A 17,259-nucleotide genomic window follows, 5' to 3' on the forward strand; every position below is an offset into this window, starting at 1 on the left:
GGGTTGTTCCCTTGGTGTGCTCCCATGGGCGTGATGCCCCTTACGCCCGTTCTCATCGCACTTGGCTTGCCGCGTAATCCGGGCTTTGTAGACACGTTCTCTCTGTTAACAGTAACACATCAGGTCCTGTCGCGGCCGGATGTTGTGATCTTTAAGTCCTAATGCCCCGAGAGATGTTTAAGTAAGAATGTCAAGTACAAACACAAATCTAAGACTGGCACTGCTTCCTTTCTGCTTAACCCCCTTTTCTCCTGCAAGCACCTGGCTTGGCTTTGCTTTGTTTCACCTGCCCCTTTGAGTCAACCGGCTCGACCAAAACCTCACCTCAGTCTTCACCGTTATCAGTTCCTTTGGCCTGTAAAGATGCCGAAAGAAAACCAAACCAGACAGAATGGACCGTGCTCATGACATGCTGCTGCAGCACCCCCTCCTGGTTACAACGACCTTAGGAAGTGGAAAATTCCAGGTAGAATTCCCAAGTTATTTGCAACTTAAGCATTACTTTTCTAATTAAAAAATAAAGAAAATTCATCTGCAAAAGCCAGGCCATAGATAAGTCAGCACTAGGAAAGGCAACGGAAACAAAACCAACCCCCCAAACCCCAAATCAAATCAAAACCAAGTGAATAATACTAGGATAAGTCCTCCCAAACAGCCAACACAACTATTGCACTAGGAACACGCAACATTTCAGTCACAGGTTTAAATGGAGCAGCCACTAATCACAAGGATGAGCAATAATTCAAATGTTTAATGAATTTCCACCTTCCAAATGGAAGGAAAATCTGTAAGGCGGCAAAAATAGATAAACACAAACACACGAGAACATATTTTACAGACACAAAGATTTGCTCCTGCCTCCAGAAGGGGCAGCTAGGAACTGGAGGCACTTCTACACAGCACACTCCCTTGGGGTTAGATGCATTCCTACACAATGTACAGAATATATACAGCAGCACCGGAGGCTGCACATGGTGTGAGGTCCACCTGAACTTAAACAGCTCCATCTCCTCACTAAAACTAACACATTCCAAACTCAGACAACGTACTGGAACCCACAGAGACTGCGCTGGACAAAGAGAATGTCAGAACAAGCATCCAAGATGCAGATGGACCCCAGTGACTTCCAGTCTGTTGCACCACCAAGTCCATGGTCAAGCCTAAGGGTCTTTAGTCTTCATGCCAAGAGTATTTCTGCCTTTGGCCACCTGGTTACTTGTTAGAGGTATGATGGTTAATCAGAAGCAGGACGGTAGTGGCGGTCTTTTGGGAGGGGATCCAGGGAATGAATAGAAGTCAAACGTGATGGGCTCTGTTGAAATGTTACACCAGAGTAAAGAATGATAATGGTAATTTCAGTCATGTTAATTTAGCAAATACTCATCATTGGCTTAGACAAATGCTTTGTAAATCAACCCAGAACAAAAGTAACATCCTCTGTCAGGAGAACATCCATACTAGTCCGGACTATACAAGGAGGCCAAGACCACTGGTAACTGAAAGAAGGTAAAAGGCAGATAGGAATTTCTTATGTCTTTGATAAAGCCAATCTCCTCTTTAGAATCCTCTGCTTTGATAAAACTTGTGCCCTACACCAAGCACCCTGAATATCAACCAATCAGCAGACGAGTAGTAAAGAGCTGAGTAGCTAAAGCTAAAGCACTCCTGTTCTGGAGAGAGACAGCTTGAACTCCTGACACTGAAATCAAAGAATATCCAGTCTGACTTCCTCAGTCCTGCCAGTGGATCCAGGGAATCATCTGGGGTCCTGGAGCAAGCTCTGGTGAATGGAGCTGACTATTCTCCGCAGATAGCGGTAACCAACTGGTACCTCGGAGACAACTGCAGAAATCTGCTCCTCCCTGGGAAAGATAAGAATACCACATGTGTTTGAGAGGACACAGAGCATTTAATCCCCTTCCCCACCTTGGACACTGAAGTCACGTGAGGTGGTTCCTTCTGTGCAACTCACCCAATATTCCCAACTTGGATTTGGACAGTAAAAGGCAGTGGAGTAGAGGGGTAGGTGGCAGATAGAGACAAGGTCAACCCAAACTTGGCAAAAACTTTTGAAGCAGAGAACAAAAGCTTCACCCTGCAAAAGAAACACAAAGATCAGGAGAAATACTCAAGGGTGCTTCTACTGTCTCTGAATTAGGTTCCAGAAGTGAAAACAGATGCTGTAACTGATGCAACACACTCAATAGCTTCTAAGGAGTTCCAGAACAGACCAACAGCAACTTCATAAATAAGTTTAAAAGAACCTTTCCACTCCAATACTATCAGCTCTCTGAGTTAGCACACAACTAACCTCACACAAAAGGTTAATACACACATCACTCATAGAACCTTTCAAAAATGATGTGAGAATATAGAGTTATAATAGCAAATACGTTTTCTAGTTAACATAAGCCATTCCCAGGTAGCTAAAGTTTCCTGCAGTTTGCAGTAGGACTGATTGTGAGATGGTTTCATGAATCCAACCCATTTAAATCAGGCCAGATTTCTGCCTAGCACAGTCCTCCTGCCTGTGACAACATGCAGGAAGGCCTGAGTTGAAGTTTATTGTGAATATGAGCAAGACCATGGCCAAGGACAGTGCCCAGGAAGCAGATGCTTTGGGATGAACTACAATAAGCAGAATACAGGTCTTTCCCAGGTAAATCTCCCACAGTTTGCAACTCTCTGGGCACAGGCTGCCCTGATACCTGGTTTTTGACTTAACTGAGAGCTTTATGTGGTTGTGGCACGTAGAACACTGCTCTTGCAAAGGGTACCACACCATTAATCTATGGGGTCAGCATCGAGACATGCAGAGCATGGCTAACGGGGCACTTCTTACTTAAGGATATCCACCAGTAGCAGGAGGATGAGGTGAAGTATTTATCTTGTTCCACCAGGACATGGCACAGAATTGGGAAGCAGTACAAGAAAATGAAGACTAAAGCAAATAAACTTCAGTTTAGGTGCAGCCATCCTCCAGTGGCTCATTCTGCTTGGCTGAAGCAAGTAGATTAAAAGAGGCAAAGCACTAAGCCACTTGTGGCTCTGGCTCCTTTGCATTGCTATGCTCTGGCCTAGAGTTTTACGTGACAGAGCCAAGCCAAACAGGGAAATGGCAAGGAAGGAGAGGTTACATGATTGTAAGGAAGTGGCTGAATCTAAGAACAGCTTCATTTCTATGCATTTGGATGTAGTGCAATTGTGCAACCTCAACTTCAAGAAAGCCCATTGAAAATATCAGTGTTTTGTTTCTGATCATCTAGAAACACTCTCTGAAGGACTCATATGAACTGCACCTGAAGTTACTCACTTTGTGTCACTGATTTCTGTCTTCAAAAGATTGAACTTTCCACCCCATCTCTCCAGAAAGTCCATCTCCTCTCCCAAGATCTTGCAGCGATTCACCACCAAAGAGATGTCATGAAGAGCCTAAGTGGGCAACCAGAAAAGCAATCGCATTGCACTCAGGCTGGTGGACTGTGTGACACTTAAACATGGTTTATCCTAGAAAGCACACATCAAAAGAGTAGTTTAACTGCTCTCTCCGTCTGGATGGGAAGGTGAAATGCTACAAGCAAAACAAAAACATGTTCTTTGCCTTAATTTTCTCCCCTCAGCTTTGCCAGCAGAGGTGCAGAGACATGCAGGATTTGGCTTGGCAATTCCAACCCTTCATTCTTTAGGAAGCAGAATGACATTCAGCTCAATTCTTCTAGCAGGAAAAAAGGATTTGAAGGCACCAAGACAGGCAGGCATTACTGCAGCAAACAAGGAAGAAACCACAGCTTTTAGGGCTCTTGCCTTCACAGGTACTTCCCCTCTTATCTCATGAACCAGATTTTGATTTGCATGGACGAAGCATTCATGAAGAGGTTTTGGTTCTCAGCATCAGCCCTACTGTCTGTGACAGGAAGGAATTAATGTTTTTGCAGTCTCACTGGAAAATTCCTTTGCAGGAACATTACCTGGGGCAGGTAGTACAGTGTGGGAAACTTCTCCTGCCAGCAGCCTCGGCTGTCGATGAACTGGAAGATGAGTCTTTGGACAAGACACGAGGAGGGTGGTGCTTTTTCCTCTGTGAAAAACACATTGGCAGAGATCTTTTAAAAGCCATGTAGTAATACATGAGCAGATACACCACAGATTTAGATGAGGGCAGCTACAGTCAAGCTACTCAAAAGAATCTTACCATCCAAGAAGGATTCAAAGTTCAGGCTAACTATCTTTCTGGAAGGATCTTCACCAAAAACATCACCATCTGAGAAGGAAAGGATAAAACCCAGACAGCAGTCACTTCCATGCTTAGTTCTGGAGTTACAGCTCTTCCTCTACAGAAACAGCCATTCATTCCATGCTTCTCTGAATTCCCATAACAGGCATTGACAAACATATTCAAAGCCACCCCCCTTAGCTTACACACTCCTGCTGTAATACGTTTTCTCTTTCCTTTTAGCAGACCTTCTCAAATACAGAAACTTGAACTTCCTGTGTAACTACTGATCCTTTACAATTTATAAGACTGAAGCCTGCCAATGTTGGGACTTACCTATTGGGGGTCCAAACACCACTGTGAGTTCAATGGAATCATAAAGGAAACTAAAGACTGCCTGTTGTTCATTCCACTCTGTAATCTGCCACTCAGTGAAGCTAAAAAGAGGGGGAAGAAAACACCATCACCCTGAGTGCCAACCAACCAGCCAGCACAATTATCTGAAGGACAAAGATCAGAGTATTCAGTGTACTTGCAGCTTTGACCACTTTATCTTATAGAATCATGGAATGGTTTGTGTTGGAAGGGACCTTAAAGCTCCTCCAGCTCCAGCCCCTGCCACGGGCAGGGACACCTTCCACTAGAGCAGGTTGCTCCAAGCCCCTGTGTCCAACCTGGCCTTGAACACTGCCAGGGATGGGGCAGCCACAGCTTCTCTGGGCACCCTGTGCCAGCGCCTCAGCACCCTCCCAGGGAAGAGCTTCTGCCTCAGAGCTCATCCCAATCTCCCCTCTGGCAGCTGTATGTACCAACAATATACCAACAAAATTTCCCCTTTCCAAGAGAATGTAGGACTCTGTGGGGAACACAACACAACACTGCTCATTTTACATAAATGCTCATTATGAAATATGAGGAGTTAGATGTAGAAAGACTAAACATAGAGTATCACTGCGGAGTTGTGACTAGAAAGCCAGAGCAGCACACACGGAAGTTCACTGAGGCTTTACTGCTACGAGGACATGGGCATCCAGAGATTCCCAAATTCAGTAACAAGGAAAACCAAACCCAAACCCATTTATATACGAATGTGAGACCCCAGAACCACCTGACAAAAGTAAACCCCAAAGGTCTTTTCCTTACTCGTATCTCTCCAGGATCTCCTGGAAGGTTTTTTCCTTCTTCTTTAGCTGGTTCATCTCAACCAGCATTTGCTCATTCTCAGTCTCCAGTTCTGACAGTTCTCTGCACAGACAAACCAACGCCATGAGAAGTAGCACACCAGTTAAAAACCACCGACCCTCTAAAACCTGAATACACACATGTTAGTGAAGGTCATAGCTCCTCTTTGACATCTTACCTTTGAAGTTCTTCTTCTTGGGCTTTGAGGTTTTCCAGTTCTAAGAGAGAGGGGCAAAAGCTGTGAGAGAAGAGCCACAAAGACTTGCTTTTCTTAACAATACACTGTACCAGATTGTAAACTCCATTTTTCCAGAGAAAAACAATCCTTTTCATACTTTAACATCTATGTAATGAGCTATAACCAAAGCAGAAAAGGAAGCAGTAATGTTTGCATCCATAGCAGAGTTAATATATCAGGTGGGGATTGAGTATCCCCCCCCTCCAGAGTTATAAACCAAACCAGAAAGTGCCATCAGTTGGTACCATTACCTTCCTGTAGGTTCTTCCCTTCTGCCATTTCATCACTGCCATCATTGTCCGCTTCCCCTTCATCCCAGTCAGAATCTGTGGGAAAGAAGTATCAGATCTCTGCAGAACTCTCAGATCAATACTTAGATTCCATTTTATTTCTTAATTTCTACTTAAGACATTAGAAGAAAATTCAGTTGGAAGAAAAGAAGTAAAAAGACACAGAGCATCCCTATGCAGCAGTGCCAAGGACTGACTGCAGCATGTGTGAACAGAGGTGACCACTGAAACAGCAGCTCTGTAGAGAACCAGACACAGCACATGGGGCAGGGACTGGCAACACGTACCTGCTCCCAAAGCAACAAGACAGCTCTCTGCCTCCTTCAGCAACCCATCCACCTGCTCTATTCTGGACTGGAGCTTCCCATGTTGTTCCTAAGATGGGAAAATTGTGCTCAAATCAGTGACATTTAAAAAGCTGAATTGCCTTCTGAGACCACCATGTGGATCGTTGCTTGCTAAGAAACTAAGGAAGCTGATATAATCTGTTGTTAGAAGGAAGAGGCAGACTGACAAACACTAAGGCAGTAGCCATGGTAGGAAAGCACTAGATACTGAACACTGCATCTCACTCATGACTTTGCTTATGAGGGATAAGACATGGAGGTAAATACATTCCTAGAGCTTTTAACACATGCAAATTTCCAATACCACAATGCATTACTTCTCCTGTGTCTTGTTAGTTACTAATACTGACATGACTACAGTAGAAAGAGCTAATTTCTGGTGGCATTTCCTTTAACACTCCCATTTTTCACTGTTTCTTTAATTGCCAAAAGCCTTGGGCAGAGGTTTGTGTAGTCTAAGTGCAAGAAAATCACTGTCCCAGCGTGCTTCATAGTTGCATATGAATAAAAAGGAAGCGTGTTTAATAAGAAGGAAACTTTAGGAGAGTGCAGTTATATACAATAATTTGGCTCCTACACTTGCCAAAGACAGACAAAATATGGTAGAAGCTCCTTCCTTTAAAGCTGAACACACATTACCTGTGCACTCTGCAGCAATTTGCTGTATAACGTCACCTTCTGGTTGTGACCCAAGATTTTACTCTCCTTGGTGAAATAGGATTTCATTTTGTTCATTTCTGCTCCAAAGCTCTTCAGCTGCAATGAATGGGAAATAGAGAAGAGAAAGTGAATGGGAATGTGCCACAAAAGATTATTCCATCGACCCTTTAGGCTCTTTCTCCCTTCTCTGCTCCTCCCAGTATCCCATTTCTCCAGAAGAGTATGACATGACACTTGCAAATAAAATCAGATTGAGGCCTGGACACTCCCTGTTAGGTCAAATACAGCTGCCTACTAAATAATCGATGTTCTTTGCAAAGATCCAACAAGATCTTTACTCGAAGAGGAAGCCACACAACTAAAGAGATGCTTCTACCCAGACCCAGAGCACCCTCATTACATACACTGTGTTTGGGTGCTTGCTTGTGCTCACAGTCAGTAGCATTCTGCTTTGCACACCCTCTGGCCTCATCTTTTCTTTTGGCAGGTGACACCACTGTTGCACTCCAAATCCTGAGTGTGGTTTTGTGTCATGACCCATATTTTCTGTTCCTTATACATCTTGCAACACTAGGTGTCTTTCTGAACTAAATAAGCATTTAACAGATGATTCTGTTCCACCAATGGAATAACAGAGTCTCTACAGTGAGAACAGTTCACTCTTTCCTTCCAAAATGGCACTGTCTAAACTTAGGCCCATTTAAACTTTATCTTCTCTTTTTTGCCCTCCACTAACCTGAATTATCTACTTGAATTATCAAGTTTTTCTGGTTTATAGCAACACATTCCTTTTAATATATTTTAAAGGGCACATCCCTGCATTCTTCTGACTTACTGGAAGTCCTCATAGCAGTCTTCCTTTCAGAAAATACTTTGCCATGTATCACCTACCTGCCTACTGTTATTCTGTGCTCATTCTGGTTCTTAGTTTATTTGAATACATAAAAATTATTCGTACTTCTTCATTATGAAAGAAACAACATCATCTCTTCATGCAGTATTACCTCTTCATCAGAGCAGGTCCTCATTACTTCCCACAAAGTCTTATTCACATTCACCAGGAGCTGATCCTGGACATTTGCACATGGTTTTAACCTGAAATATGGGGAAAACCACAGCTGAAATAAAGTCTTGTTGCCACTGCACCAAGCACATAAAACAGCACATTGGTATTTGTAAAATCCATTCCCCTGTTCCAATTAAAACATAAATGTAAATAATTTCATTTAGTTGGGTCTTACAGCCTGGAGAGACCCTCTGAAGCCTTGATTAAATGGGGACCATGCCTGCACATAAACCAAAGTTCATTTCCTAGGGGAAATGGTTGCATATTAGCTAAGGGCAGGTTTGAACAGGAGATTGAGAGCCAAAGAACGAGGAAGTGGTGCCAAAGAGGCTCTGAACAATCAAAATCTGAGTACTGATTTCCAATTCTATCATAAAACTTGATTTTGTATATAAATTGTAAAAGGCAGAGTGAAGCAGCCCAGAAGTGTCCTTCTGATAAGGAAATAAATCCTGACAACTGTATTTCAACCTAAGAAACACTGTAATATTAGAACAAACAACACATTGTGACCTGTTACGATTCTGCTTTCTATGTGTGATCATTTTGGATACAATTATAAAAGCTTAACTCTTCTGACATGTAGCTGAAACACCCTATTAGTGAAAGATAAATTACTTGAGGAGAAACCCAACCTTCAGTATCCCCACAACCACAACTCCTCCCCGGGCTTATCCCCATCCCCTCTAAACCTGCAATAAACTGGCTACCAGCACAAAGCAGGGCAAGCAGCATTCCTTATTTCTCCTGTATATAATGCAGTAACTTTCTTCAGGCCACTTTGCATGCAACCAGAGCTGAAAAAACAAAATGCTAATATACTTTATGACTAAACCCCACTTACTCCTCTATCAGCTGAGAAAGGGCCTGGCAATCTTCTTCATAAATACGCAGCTTGGGGCGATGCACATACTGGTTGTACATGAGGTCTTGTGGGGTAGGAGCTGCACTGACTGCACCCTGAGGGGAACAGAGGGGAATCGTGAAGAGAAAGACAACAAGATGTGTTTTTGTCAGAATCAGTAACTCCCAAGTCATGTGCAGAAAGCAGCAAAAGGCCTGGAACCTTTACTTTCGTACAACAGGGGAATAAAAGCAATTTAATCAATACGAATGATGTTCATTTAGTGTGATTCTTTAAATCAGTTTTTGTCCTTTTGTTGTGACAGTTTTAAAGAACTTTGAAACAGACACTTTTTACCAGCACTTCCTAAGCTGACACACAGGCATTTTATTCAGTTGGCACAGAATCCCAGAGGGGTTTGGGCTGAAGGGACGTATCAGTCATCAAATAGTTCTGCTATTTTACAGGCGTTGGAAGTTTTTCCTCATTTTCCAGTGGCTCCTGACCCGAGTAGAAGTGTAGCTGTACTAGCTCCCAGGGTTTACTTCCAGGTTGTAAACTGAAGGCTGCTGAGATGGCTCTTCAATTTAATATGAGGAAAACCACAGAATCCCAGAGTGGTCTGTGTTGGAAGGGAGCTTAAAGATCCTCCAGTCCCAACCCCTGCCCCGGGCAGGGACACCTTCCACCAGAGCAGGTTGCTCCAAGCCCCTGTGTCCAACCTGGCCTTGAACACTGCCAGGGGTGGGGCAGCCACAGCTTCTCTGGGCACCCTGTGTCACAGCCTCAGCACCCTCACAGGGAAGAGCTTCTGTCTTATCTCCAATCTGAACATCCCCTGTTTCAGTTAGAACCCATCACCCCTTGTCCTGTCACTACAGTCCCAGATGAAGTCCCTTGCAGGAAGCAAGGCAGAACACCCCACTGCTATGTGTGCCCCCCCATAACCAGTTGTGTGCACTGGCTTTCTGCAGGCTACCAAAACAAGGCCCACAGCTGCAGTCCTTAGTTCCCAGAAGACATCTCCATTTCTAACGTGAATATTCTACTGCCATATTTGCCCTGACAATGTGACATCTTACAGCAGTAAGACATGGTTATACAGGAGCCAGTGTGCAACTAGCCTGAGTCCTAGAATGGATTTCATAAGTTAGAATTTTCACAGATAAACGACTGTGTGAAGAATATGATCTGGACCACACCTTTTCACACATAGGAACTAGTTGCCTCACTCTTACACTTCTAATCATAAACCCATATTAACAATTCCTATCAAAAGTGGTGTCAGGCCACCCATTTGGCAGAAGGAAGATCAAATCTCCTAGAACTTAAATTTAACTTTGAACAGACTGTTGAGAAGTTCTCAGCACTCTAGAATAAAGTACTGGCATCAAAGAAACTCCCAAACCAGTGTCAAAATCACACAGACACTGCTCAGGTTTTCCACTTTCCAGGACAGCTTTTCCATGCCCCGGTGCATCCTTCACTGTGCCCATAGAAATGGTAGCAAGCAGCAGGAAACTGAAGGATTTGAACTAAATCCCTGTGTTTATGAATGCTAAACATTGCAATCTTCCTAACAAGCTTCCTCTGTTTGTGAAATGTGAAACTTTTTTCTTTGTATAAAGAAAACTAAGGAGCTCATTCCCACCACATTACCCAAGTACCATCCTTTATAAAGATGATTCGTGAAATCCAGCCAGACACCAGAGACCAGCCCCAGCATCGCAGTGGAAATTGACTTGGCTGCAAAATGTGTACAAATACCCAAGTCTGAAACACTCATTTTAAGAAGGCTTATATGAAATGAGGCGCCTTTAAGGTCAACTATGTAATGGAGATCAAAGGATACTCACACTGGCTGGAATATGGCTCCGCCGGGGCTTCTGAATTGGAACGTGGACTTGAAGAAGTGTAAAAAACTCCCCAACTGTGATAACACCACTCTGAAATTTCTGTCAAGATCAGGGAAAACCTACACATGAGCACATTTTCCAAGCAAGAACACTTACTTGCATATACACACACAAGTTTTTTCCTGTTAGGACAAGACGTTGGCATCACTGAGCCACTTCATACCTCCCGTAAGTTATCCTCACAGATGCTGTCATTGAGAAGCTGAGACTCCATCCGACTGCTCCGCTGGACTAGCCAGGAAACAAAGAGAGGGGGAATATTGCTGGGATTAATAATATTTCTATGGAAATATGAACCTAAGCTCATTAGCTCTAGAAAAAAAAGGCTATTTTAATGTAGAGTTTTAACCTTTACATCACCATGTAAAGTTCCAGTGTTGAGTGAAGTACCTAAGGAAACAATTACTTGGGACATATAAGGAGGGCTGGATGAAGAATCTAATGTAACATAAAATCTGTGGTGGGGGGTAGTGAAATAACAGTTCACTTTCTGTGAGAGGAAAGCCAGAAGTAACATACTAAAGAGTAATGAAACTGAGAAGGAGACTCCAACCAGTTCACAGAGGGAATCCTGCGCAGCCAAAGACCAAAGAGCATCAGAGCTGCTGGCACCTCTCAAGGTGAAACCACAGCACTCAAGTTCAAAGGACTCATTCCTCACTCAAAGGAAAGAGCCCAATTTCTGCTGGATAAGGCTGCAGGAGGCCAAAATTAGGTTGGTTTTGAAAGTGGAGGCGAGAGATCCCTTATCAGACGACCAGTGAGATTTCTGCCTCACTGTTGCCTATCAGGTAACTAAATCTGGGGGTGATCTGCTTAGAGCCTATCCCTGCAACGCCTCCGAGTCCTTTTCCAAGAGCACAGCAGACTCATTCTGCATGGAACCAGCTGAAAATCATCTTTGGGTCAGCAGAGTTTAGGCTCGGGCTTTGCTAAAGAAACTGAACTGCCTCGCCAGCCCAATTTGCCTTTGAAATCAAAGCTGGACCTAAACTCTGCTCATTTTTCTTCCTATCTTGGTTCTCCTTGAACAGCTTGAACTGTCAGTCAGAATTCCCTGGCTGGCAGCTCTGACATGGGCATCCAAGGCCTTTCCCAAATGAAATCATAGAACCACAGACTGGTTTGGGTTGGAAGGGACCTTAAAGCTCCTCCAGTTCCAACCCCTGCCATGGGCAGGGACACCTTCCACTAGAGCAGGTTGCCCCAAGCCCCGTCCAACTTGGGTTTAAAATATATACTACTGGTGGGGCTCTTCCTTGGTGAAACAAGAACACAGGGTTTGGGCTGGTACCACACGGAGAATCTTACTTGTTAGTTCTGTGTCAGCTTTAACAGAATCCAGAGAGCTGCTGGTGCTGGCGTGGGTGCAGTCAGGGCTTTTAGCTGAGAGACTTGGAGGCTCTTCACCTTCGTGAACTTCTGCTTGGCTTTGAGACTCAGCACCAAGAGTCACCTAATGTCAGCAAGTTTAAAAGGAATAAAGAGTTATAGGAAATAGAAGTTGATCAGTTGTTTAATGTAGCTGTTTCTTGACATTCAGTAATGTTTCCTTTTCAGCATGGGTACACTTGATATCTAATCAGCACGGCAAAGCAGTGTGTGGCCAGATAAGCTGTTTCCTACGATGATACATAGGAAGCAAAGCTGCTTCCTTCATTTCTCAATCCAAGCACACTCCTCCAGCTTCTGGAACTAGAAAGTTTCTACTGATGATGACAAAATTATTCATAAGGTCAGATGAATGTTTCAGATGAATGTTCCATATTTGCACAGATTTTCTGGATTCATTTCCAATTTGTGCTGTCTAAAAAAGCCGATTTAAACTCAACATCCATCTTTGGATGCTAAATAGTTGCTTCAGGCCTTACTCTACCACTGTAGCTAAGTGACAACTAGTAAATAGTTTAGGTCAGAGGATAAGGAGTACTTAGTCAAGAAAGGCTCAAAAGGATGCTATGGAGAATGGTTTAAAATTGGTATATCCCTTATAAATAACACAGGGATAACACAGCAAAATGACAGCAAATGAGTGGTTAAGAGAAACAGGGAAACCTACCAACAGATCTATAACACCCCAAAATTGAAACAAAAGCCCTGTTAGTGCCCACTGTACCTTTGTAATGAGTGATTAAACTCACCTGCAGGTCTGCAGAGGCCTCAGCATCCAAGTTTTCATCCCTCTTGGCCTTCTTTGGACTTTGAGGATCCTCCTCATCTTGTTCCAAAGCTCTTTTTGTGTTGCAAGTTTTTGTCTCTTCAGTTTGATTCTTTTCATCGTGGCAGATTGGGTTTTTGCTTATCTCATTGCAGTTATTTTCCATGAGCTCAGAGTTTACAGATTCATTTGAATCCATTTCTTCCAGGCAGACAGGAAGAAATTCTTCTGCTATAAACTGAGAGGGGCTGAAGTTCTGCCTCACAGACTTCTTGTTACCTGGGGTTTCACCAGTGGTTACTTCTGAAACTGGTGCTTCTCCTTTGTCTGAGGACTTTGCATTTGTGTCTTGTACACTAGAAACAGGATTCCTTCTGTTGGGTAACTTAGGCTGGAAGATACCCAGAGGGACATTTATTCTTTGGTATGGATCCTTTAAGGCCACGCCTAAATGTGCATCTATGGGAGCAGCTCCAGAATCAAGGCATGTGTCCTCCTGCTCTCTGGTATTACTTGGTTCATTTAGAGTATTTTTTCCTACCTTCAAAGTATCCTCTGCCTGAGCTGAGGAACTGGGCAACTGGTCAGAAAAAACGGTCTCAGAAATAGGAAAAACTGCAGATTTCCTTCTAATATTCCTCAGTTTTGAATAGATATTTAAAATACCTGAGAAGTCAGAGGCACGAGTGGGATCTACAACATCTCTCGTGCTGTCACTGACCACAGGTTGCTTCGTTTGGTCAGAGTTGATTTGAAAGTGTTCTGGTGGTGTCTCCCCTTCAGCTGACAGCCCCTGGTTTTCCTTTGACTCCAGGCCCAAGTCTGTAGCTAAATCTTCACCTCTACATGAATCCTCTTCTAGTGCTTGGTTTCCCTGTGTACTACATGCATCTGCAGAACCCTTCGCTGCTGGATTGGGAAGTGAAACATGGGATGCTAAATCACCACTTTCTTCCCCACAATCCGTGGGACTCTTACTTGGAAGTTTGGATGATTTTCTCTTTGAGTTCAGGGTTTCTGGTGGAATGACATCCTGCTCCCTGCTCACAGGGACAGAATTATCCATGGGAAGGTCCAGATCCTGCGGTGCCCCCACATCCATGGTCTCTTCTGAAGGTGAGACAGAACACACAGGATTTGGTGATGTGCCACTGGGGTCTGGGATAGCTCCTTTCTCACTAGCGAACACCGAGGCTGATGAGGGAATGCTGGGCTCATTCTTAGATTTTGGATGACATTCACCATCCAGGTCTCCTGGATGTGAGGAATCTGTTTCATCTCTACAAGAGGACAGCCCACGACGCAAGTCTGCTTGCTGAGTGCTCTTCTGTGAGGCCTCCTGGTCCTCCAATCCACTGATATTGTTATTAACAGCAACAGTGTGGGATGCAGTTATTTCCATATCATCTTGGTTGTGGGTGAACACAATGGTTTTATCAGCAGGAGCTGCAGATCTGGCTGGGATGGACTCTCTGCCCAGCACCATTTCAGCATGCACCACAGCTGCCTGAGCTTTAGTGATCTCCATGTCCTCAGCCAAAGTGAAAATGACAGTTTTGGAACCTGCCACAGCCTCCTGCCCGAGCTGCTGGGCCAGCTTCAGCCTGTCCTCACAAAAGCCTCTTGCAACACTTTGATCAACAGGGTGAGACTCAGTTATTTCCATCTCAGCTTGGTAACTTGTGAACATCATTTTGGGAGTCACAGGAACAGTCCCATGGGGCTGCCTGCCTCTCAGGGAATCTTCTTCCAAAGCTACATGGTGGGTTCTAGTGATGTCCATGTCATCCAGAGCAAACACAGTAGCTTCACCATTTGAAAGCACTTGCTCTCCAACCGCCTTATCCCACCTTAGTTTATCATCACATGCAACTTTTACAGCAGTTTTATCAGCAGAGCAAGACCTGGTAGTGTCCATGTCAGCCTGGCTGCTTGTGAACACAGCAGTTTTAATGGGGGGAGCTGAAGGGAGAGATTGAAGCCCTCTCTCATTCTGCAAGACCATTTCATGGCCTATAGCAGCCGTGTGGCTCTCCGTGATCTCCATGTCATTATTGTCATCACTCAGTGAAAATAAAAGAGTCTTTTCCCCTGCTGTTCCTTTCAAGCTTTTCCTTCCAGTCCTTTTACCTGTGTTAAGCATCCCTCGAGGTGCAGCCTTTGCCATAGGTTTATCAATTGCAGCAGTATCCAGTCTGCTTATTTCCATATCATTATTGTAGGTAAAAACACAAGTTCTATCTCCAGCAATTAAGGAGGGGTCATCATTGGCACTTCTCAGCTGCACAGTTATTTTGTTGTCTGCTGACACTGTGTGGCTCCTGGTGATGTCCATGTCAGCATCTTCTGAGAATATGGTCGTTGCCTCATCTGCAAGAGGCAGATGTTTTAAACCACTCATGGTTAATGTTTTCTTGCCATATACCAAGGAGTGCACATCACACACAGGCTGCTCCTGAGGATTCACTGTCATTGTGGCCCCTTTTCTTAAGGACATTATTTTGTTTTCATCCTGAACATGGAATCCAGGTAGTGCTTTTCTTGTCGATAAAGTAGCATTGATGTTTCCTGTCAAGTCCATGTTTTCACCAGAGGGAAACATAACTGACTTCTCAAAGAACGAAGGCACTTGAGCACATCCTGTGTGTGGTTCAGAGGCAGTGGCCTGAACTGGCTCCTCAGCACCCCTCAAGCACAGGCTACCAGCTCCGTGGGGACTTTTAAAAGCCTCCTCAGAAGAAACTCTTGTACCAACTGCAAAACCTCTCCTAGAATCTTCTCGAGTTGGCAAAGCTTCATTTCCTACCTTCATAGGATGTGCTTTCTCCTGCCTGCCTGAGCTTTGGCCACTGGCATTTAGTCCTAATGCTGTTCCACGCTGCTCATTCCCTTTCATTCCAGAGGGAGCAAGCTCATTACTGGGAATAAATGAACCATTTGGAGCCAAAGGAGTAACAGTTTGATTACTGGTGTTCATTTGCAAAGCCACATGTTGTACTGCTGCAGTCTGACTCCTGACCCCTACACCGGAACTGCCGGAGCACTGGGAGGTCTGGTTCTGCAGCTGCAGGGATAACACTTTACTCTGGCTATGATTATTCCGATGTTCTTGTACTGCATTCAGAGGAGCAGCAAAGGCAGGAGGATGAGTTTTGGTCATGTCACTGTTTTGCTCACCTGAAAATGTGCCTGTTCTGTCATTTGTGCAGGAAACTGAAGGGATTACGTGGTGCTTTCCCAAAGGTTGTGCCATAACTTTTTGACTTTGCAAAGACACGAATGCACTGGAGTTGGTGACACTGATCTCAGGGACTTCTCTCTTTTGCTCTTGCAATAAACACACCCTTTCTGCACAGGAAGCTGCACCACTTGCCTGGAAGTTTGGTTTTCCAAGCTGCTTCTCCACCATCTCAAGATCCATAGTATTCAATTTTACAGCCTGGCTTCTTTTAACATTCCCATTGGTACTGATCACCTCACAGTTTTCCTTGTCCATATCTGAATAATTTGTACCTTCACTCACATTTGTGTTCTGGTTCTTTCTTGGAATTATTTTACAATGCATTTGTGTTGCTTCTGCAGTTATCCTCTTGCCTTGATCATCAATGACAACAGCATGGCACTTGGTTATTTCCATTTCTTCCTGCTCATTTAAACTGGGAGATGTAGATCTGTTATCAAGAAAATGAGGTTTGCAGGGGACAGAGGAGAACACTCCAACGGGAGATTCACTGTCAGCATTCTCCTTGACAACACAGGTCTTGGTCAGGTCCATGTCTTCTCCTGAGAATATCACTGTCTTCTCACCTGGTAGAGAAATAAGCTGCGAGCTCCCCAGCCTGGGCTGGAGTCTGCTCTTGGGAACCCCACAGGATGCTGGGTTTGTACAGGAATCAAAGCCAATGTTCACTGGTGCATTCCCATGATCTTGGCACATTTTCTTGATCCTTTCATTGGAGCCTGAGGACAGTCCAAGTGCACTGGTTTTATACAACACAGATGCTCCATGATCCGAAGTTGCCAGGCTCTTTGCAACGTCCCTACCACCACGTGCCACATGGCTGTGTTCTGCCAGCACAGTGTTTGCATTAACGGGCTTTTCAAAAGCTTTATGATGTGAACTGTTCATTTCTTTGGTGCTGTCATTACAGATGACATCTGTGTAATTCCCAGTTATTTCCATGTCCTCACATTTAGGCACATCATCAGTTTTATCACCTCGGAAGACGGTCTCAGAAGAAACAGCTCCTGGGATGACACCCATTGCTCTGGCCTCCTGTTTAGCAGCTCGCAGCACGGTGGGATCTCGCCTGTCTTCAAGTGGTTTTCTATCTGTACAAAGCTG

General features: G+C 44.2%; 1 protein-coding gene across 1 annotated transcript in view; it reads right to left on the bottom strand.

Annotated features, from left to right (window-relative positions):
- Positions 1-1,756: 1,756 nt before the first annotated feature.
- Positions 1,757-17,259, bottom strand: part of CASC5 (cancer susceptibility candidate 5) — a gene marked incomplete at its 5' end in the record, with an annotated part of 16,285 nt that continues 782 nt past the window's right edge. Inside the window, 17 exons of the mRNA XM_010013757.1 lie at positions 1,757-1,862; positions 1,973-2,095; positions 3,314-3,432; positions 3,969-4,078; positions 4,193-4,261; positions 4,550-4,650; positions 5,357-5,458; positions 5,574-5,613; positions 5,885-5,959; positions 6,211-6,298; positions 6,910-7,026; positions 7,935-8,025; positions 8,841-8,956; positions 10,697-10,795; positions 10,920-10,987; positions 12,068-12,212; positions 12,898-17,256. Of these exons, the coding sequence (XP_010012059.1) occupies positions 1,757-1,862; positions 1,973-2,095; positions 3,314-3,432; positions 3,969-4,078; positions 4,193-4,261; positions 4,550-4,650; positions 5,357-5,458; positions 5,574-5,613; positions 5,885-5,959; positions 6,211-6,298; positions 6,910-7,026; positions 7,935-8,025; positions 8,841-8,956; positions 10,697-10,795; positions 10,920-10,987; positions 12,068-12,212; positions 12,898-17,256 (5,928 nt within the window). The remainder of the gene's footprint in view (positions 1,863-1,972; positions 2,096-3,313; positions 3,433-3,968; positions 4,079-4,192; positions 4,262-4,549; positions 4,651-5,356; positions 5,459-5,573; positions 5,614-5,884; positions 5,960-6,210; positions 6,299-6,909; positions 7,027-7,934; positions 8,026-8,840; positions 8,957-10,696; positions 10,796-10,919; positions 10,988-12,067; positions 12,213-12,897; positions 17,257-17,259) is intronic.

Source organism: Nestor notabilis, unplaced genomic scaffold (assembly GCF_000696875.1).
Source record: "Nestor notabilis isolate BGI_N333 unplaced genomic scaffold, ASM69687v1 scaffold8724, whole genome shotgun sequence".
Lineage (NCBI taxonomy): Eukaryota > Metazoa > Chordata > Aves > Psittaciformes > Psittacidae > Nestor > Nestor notabilis.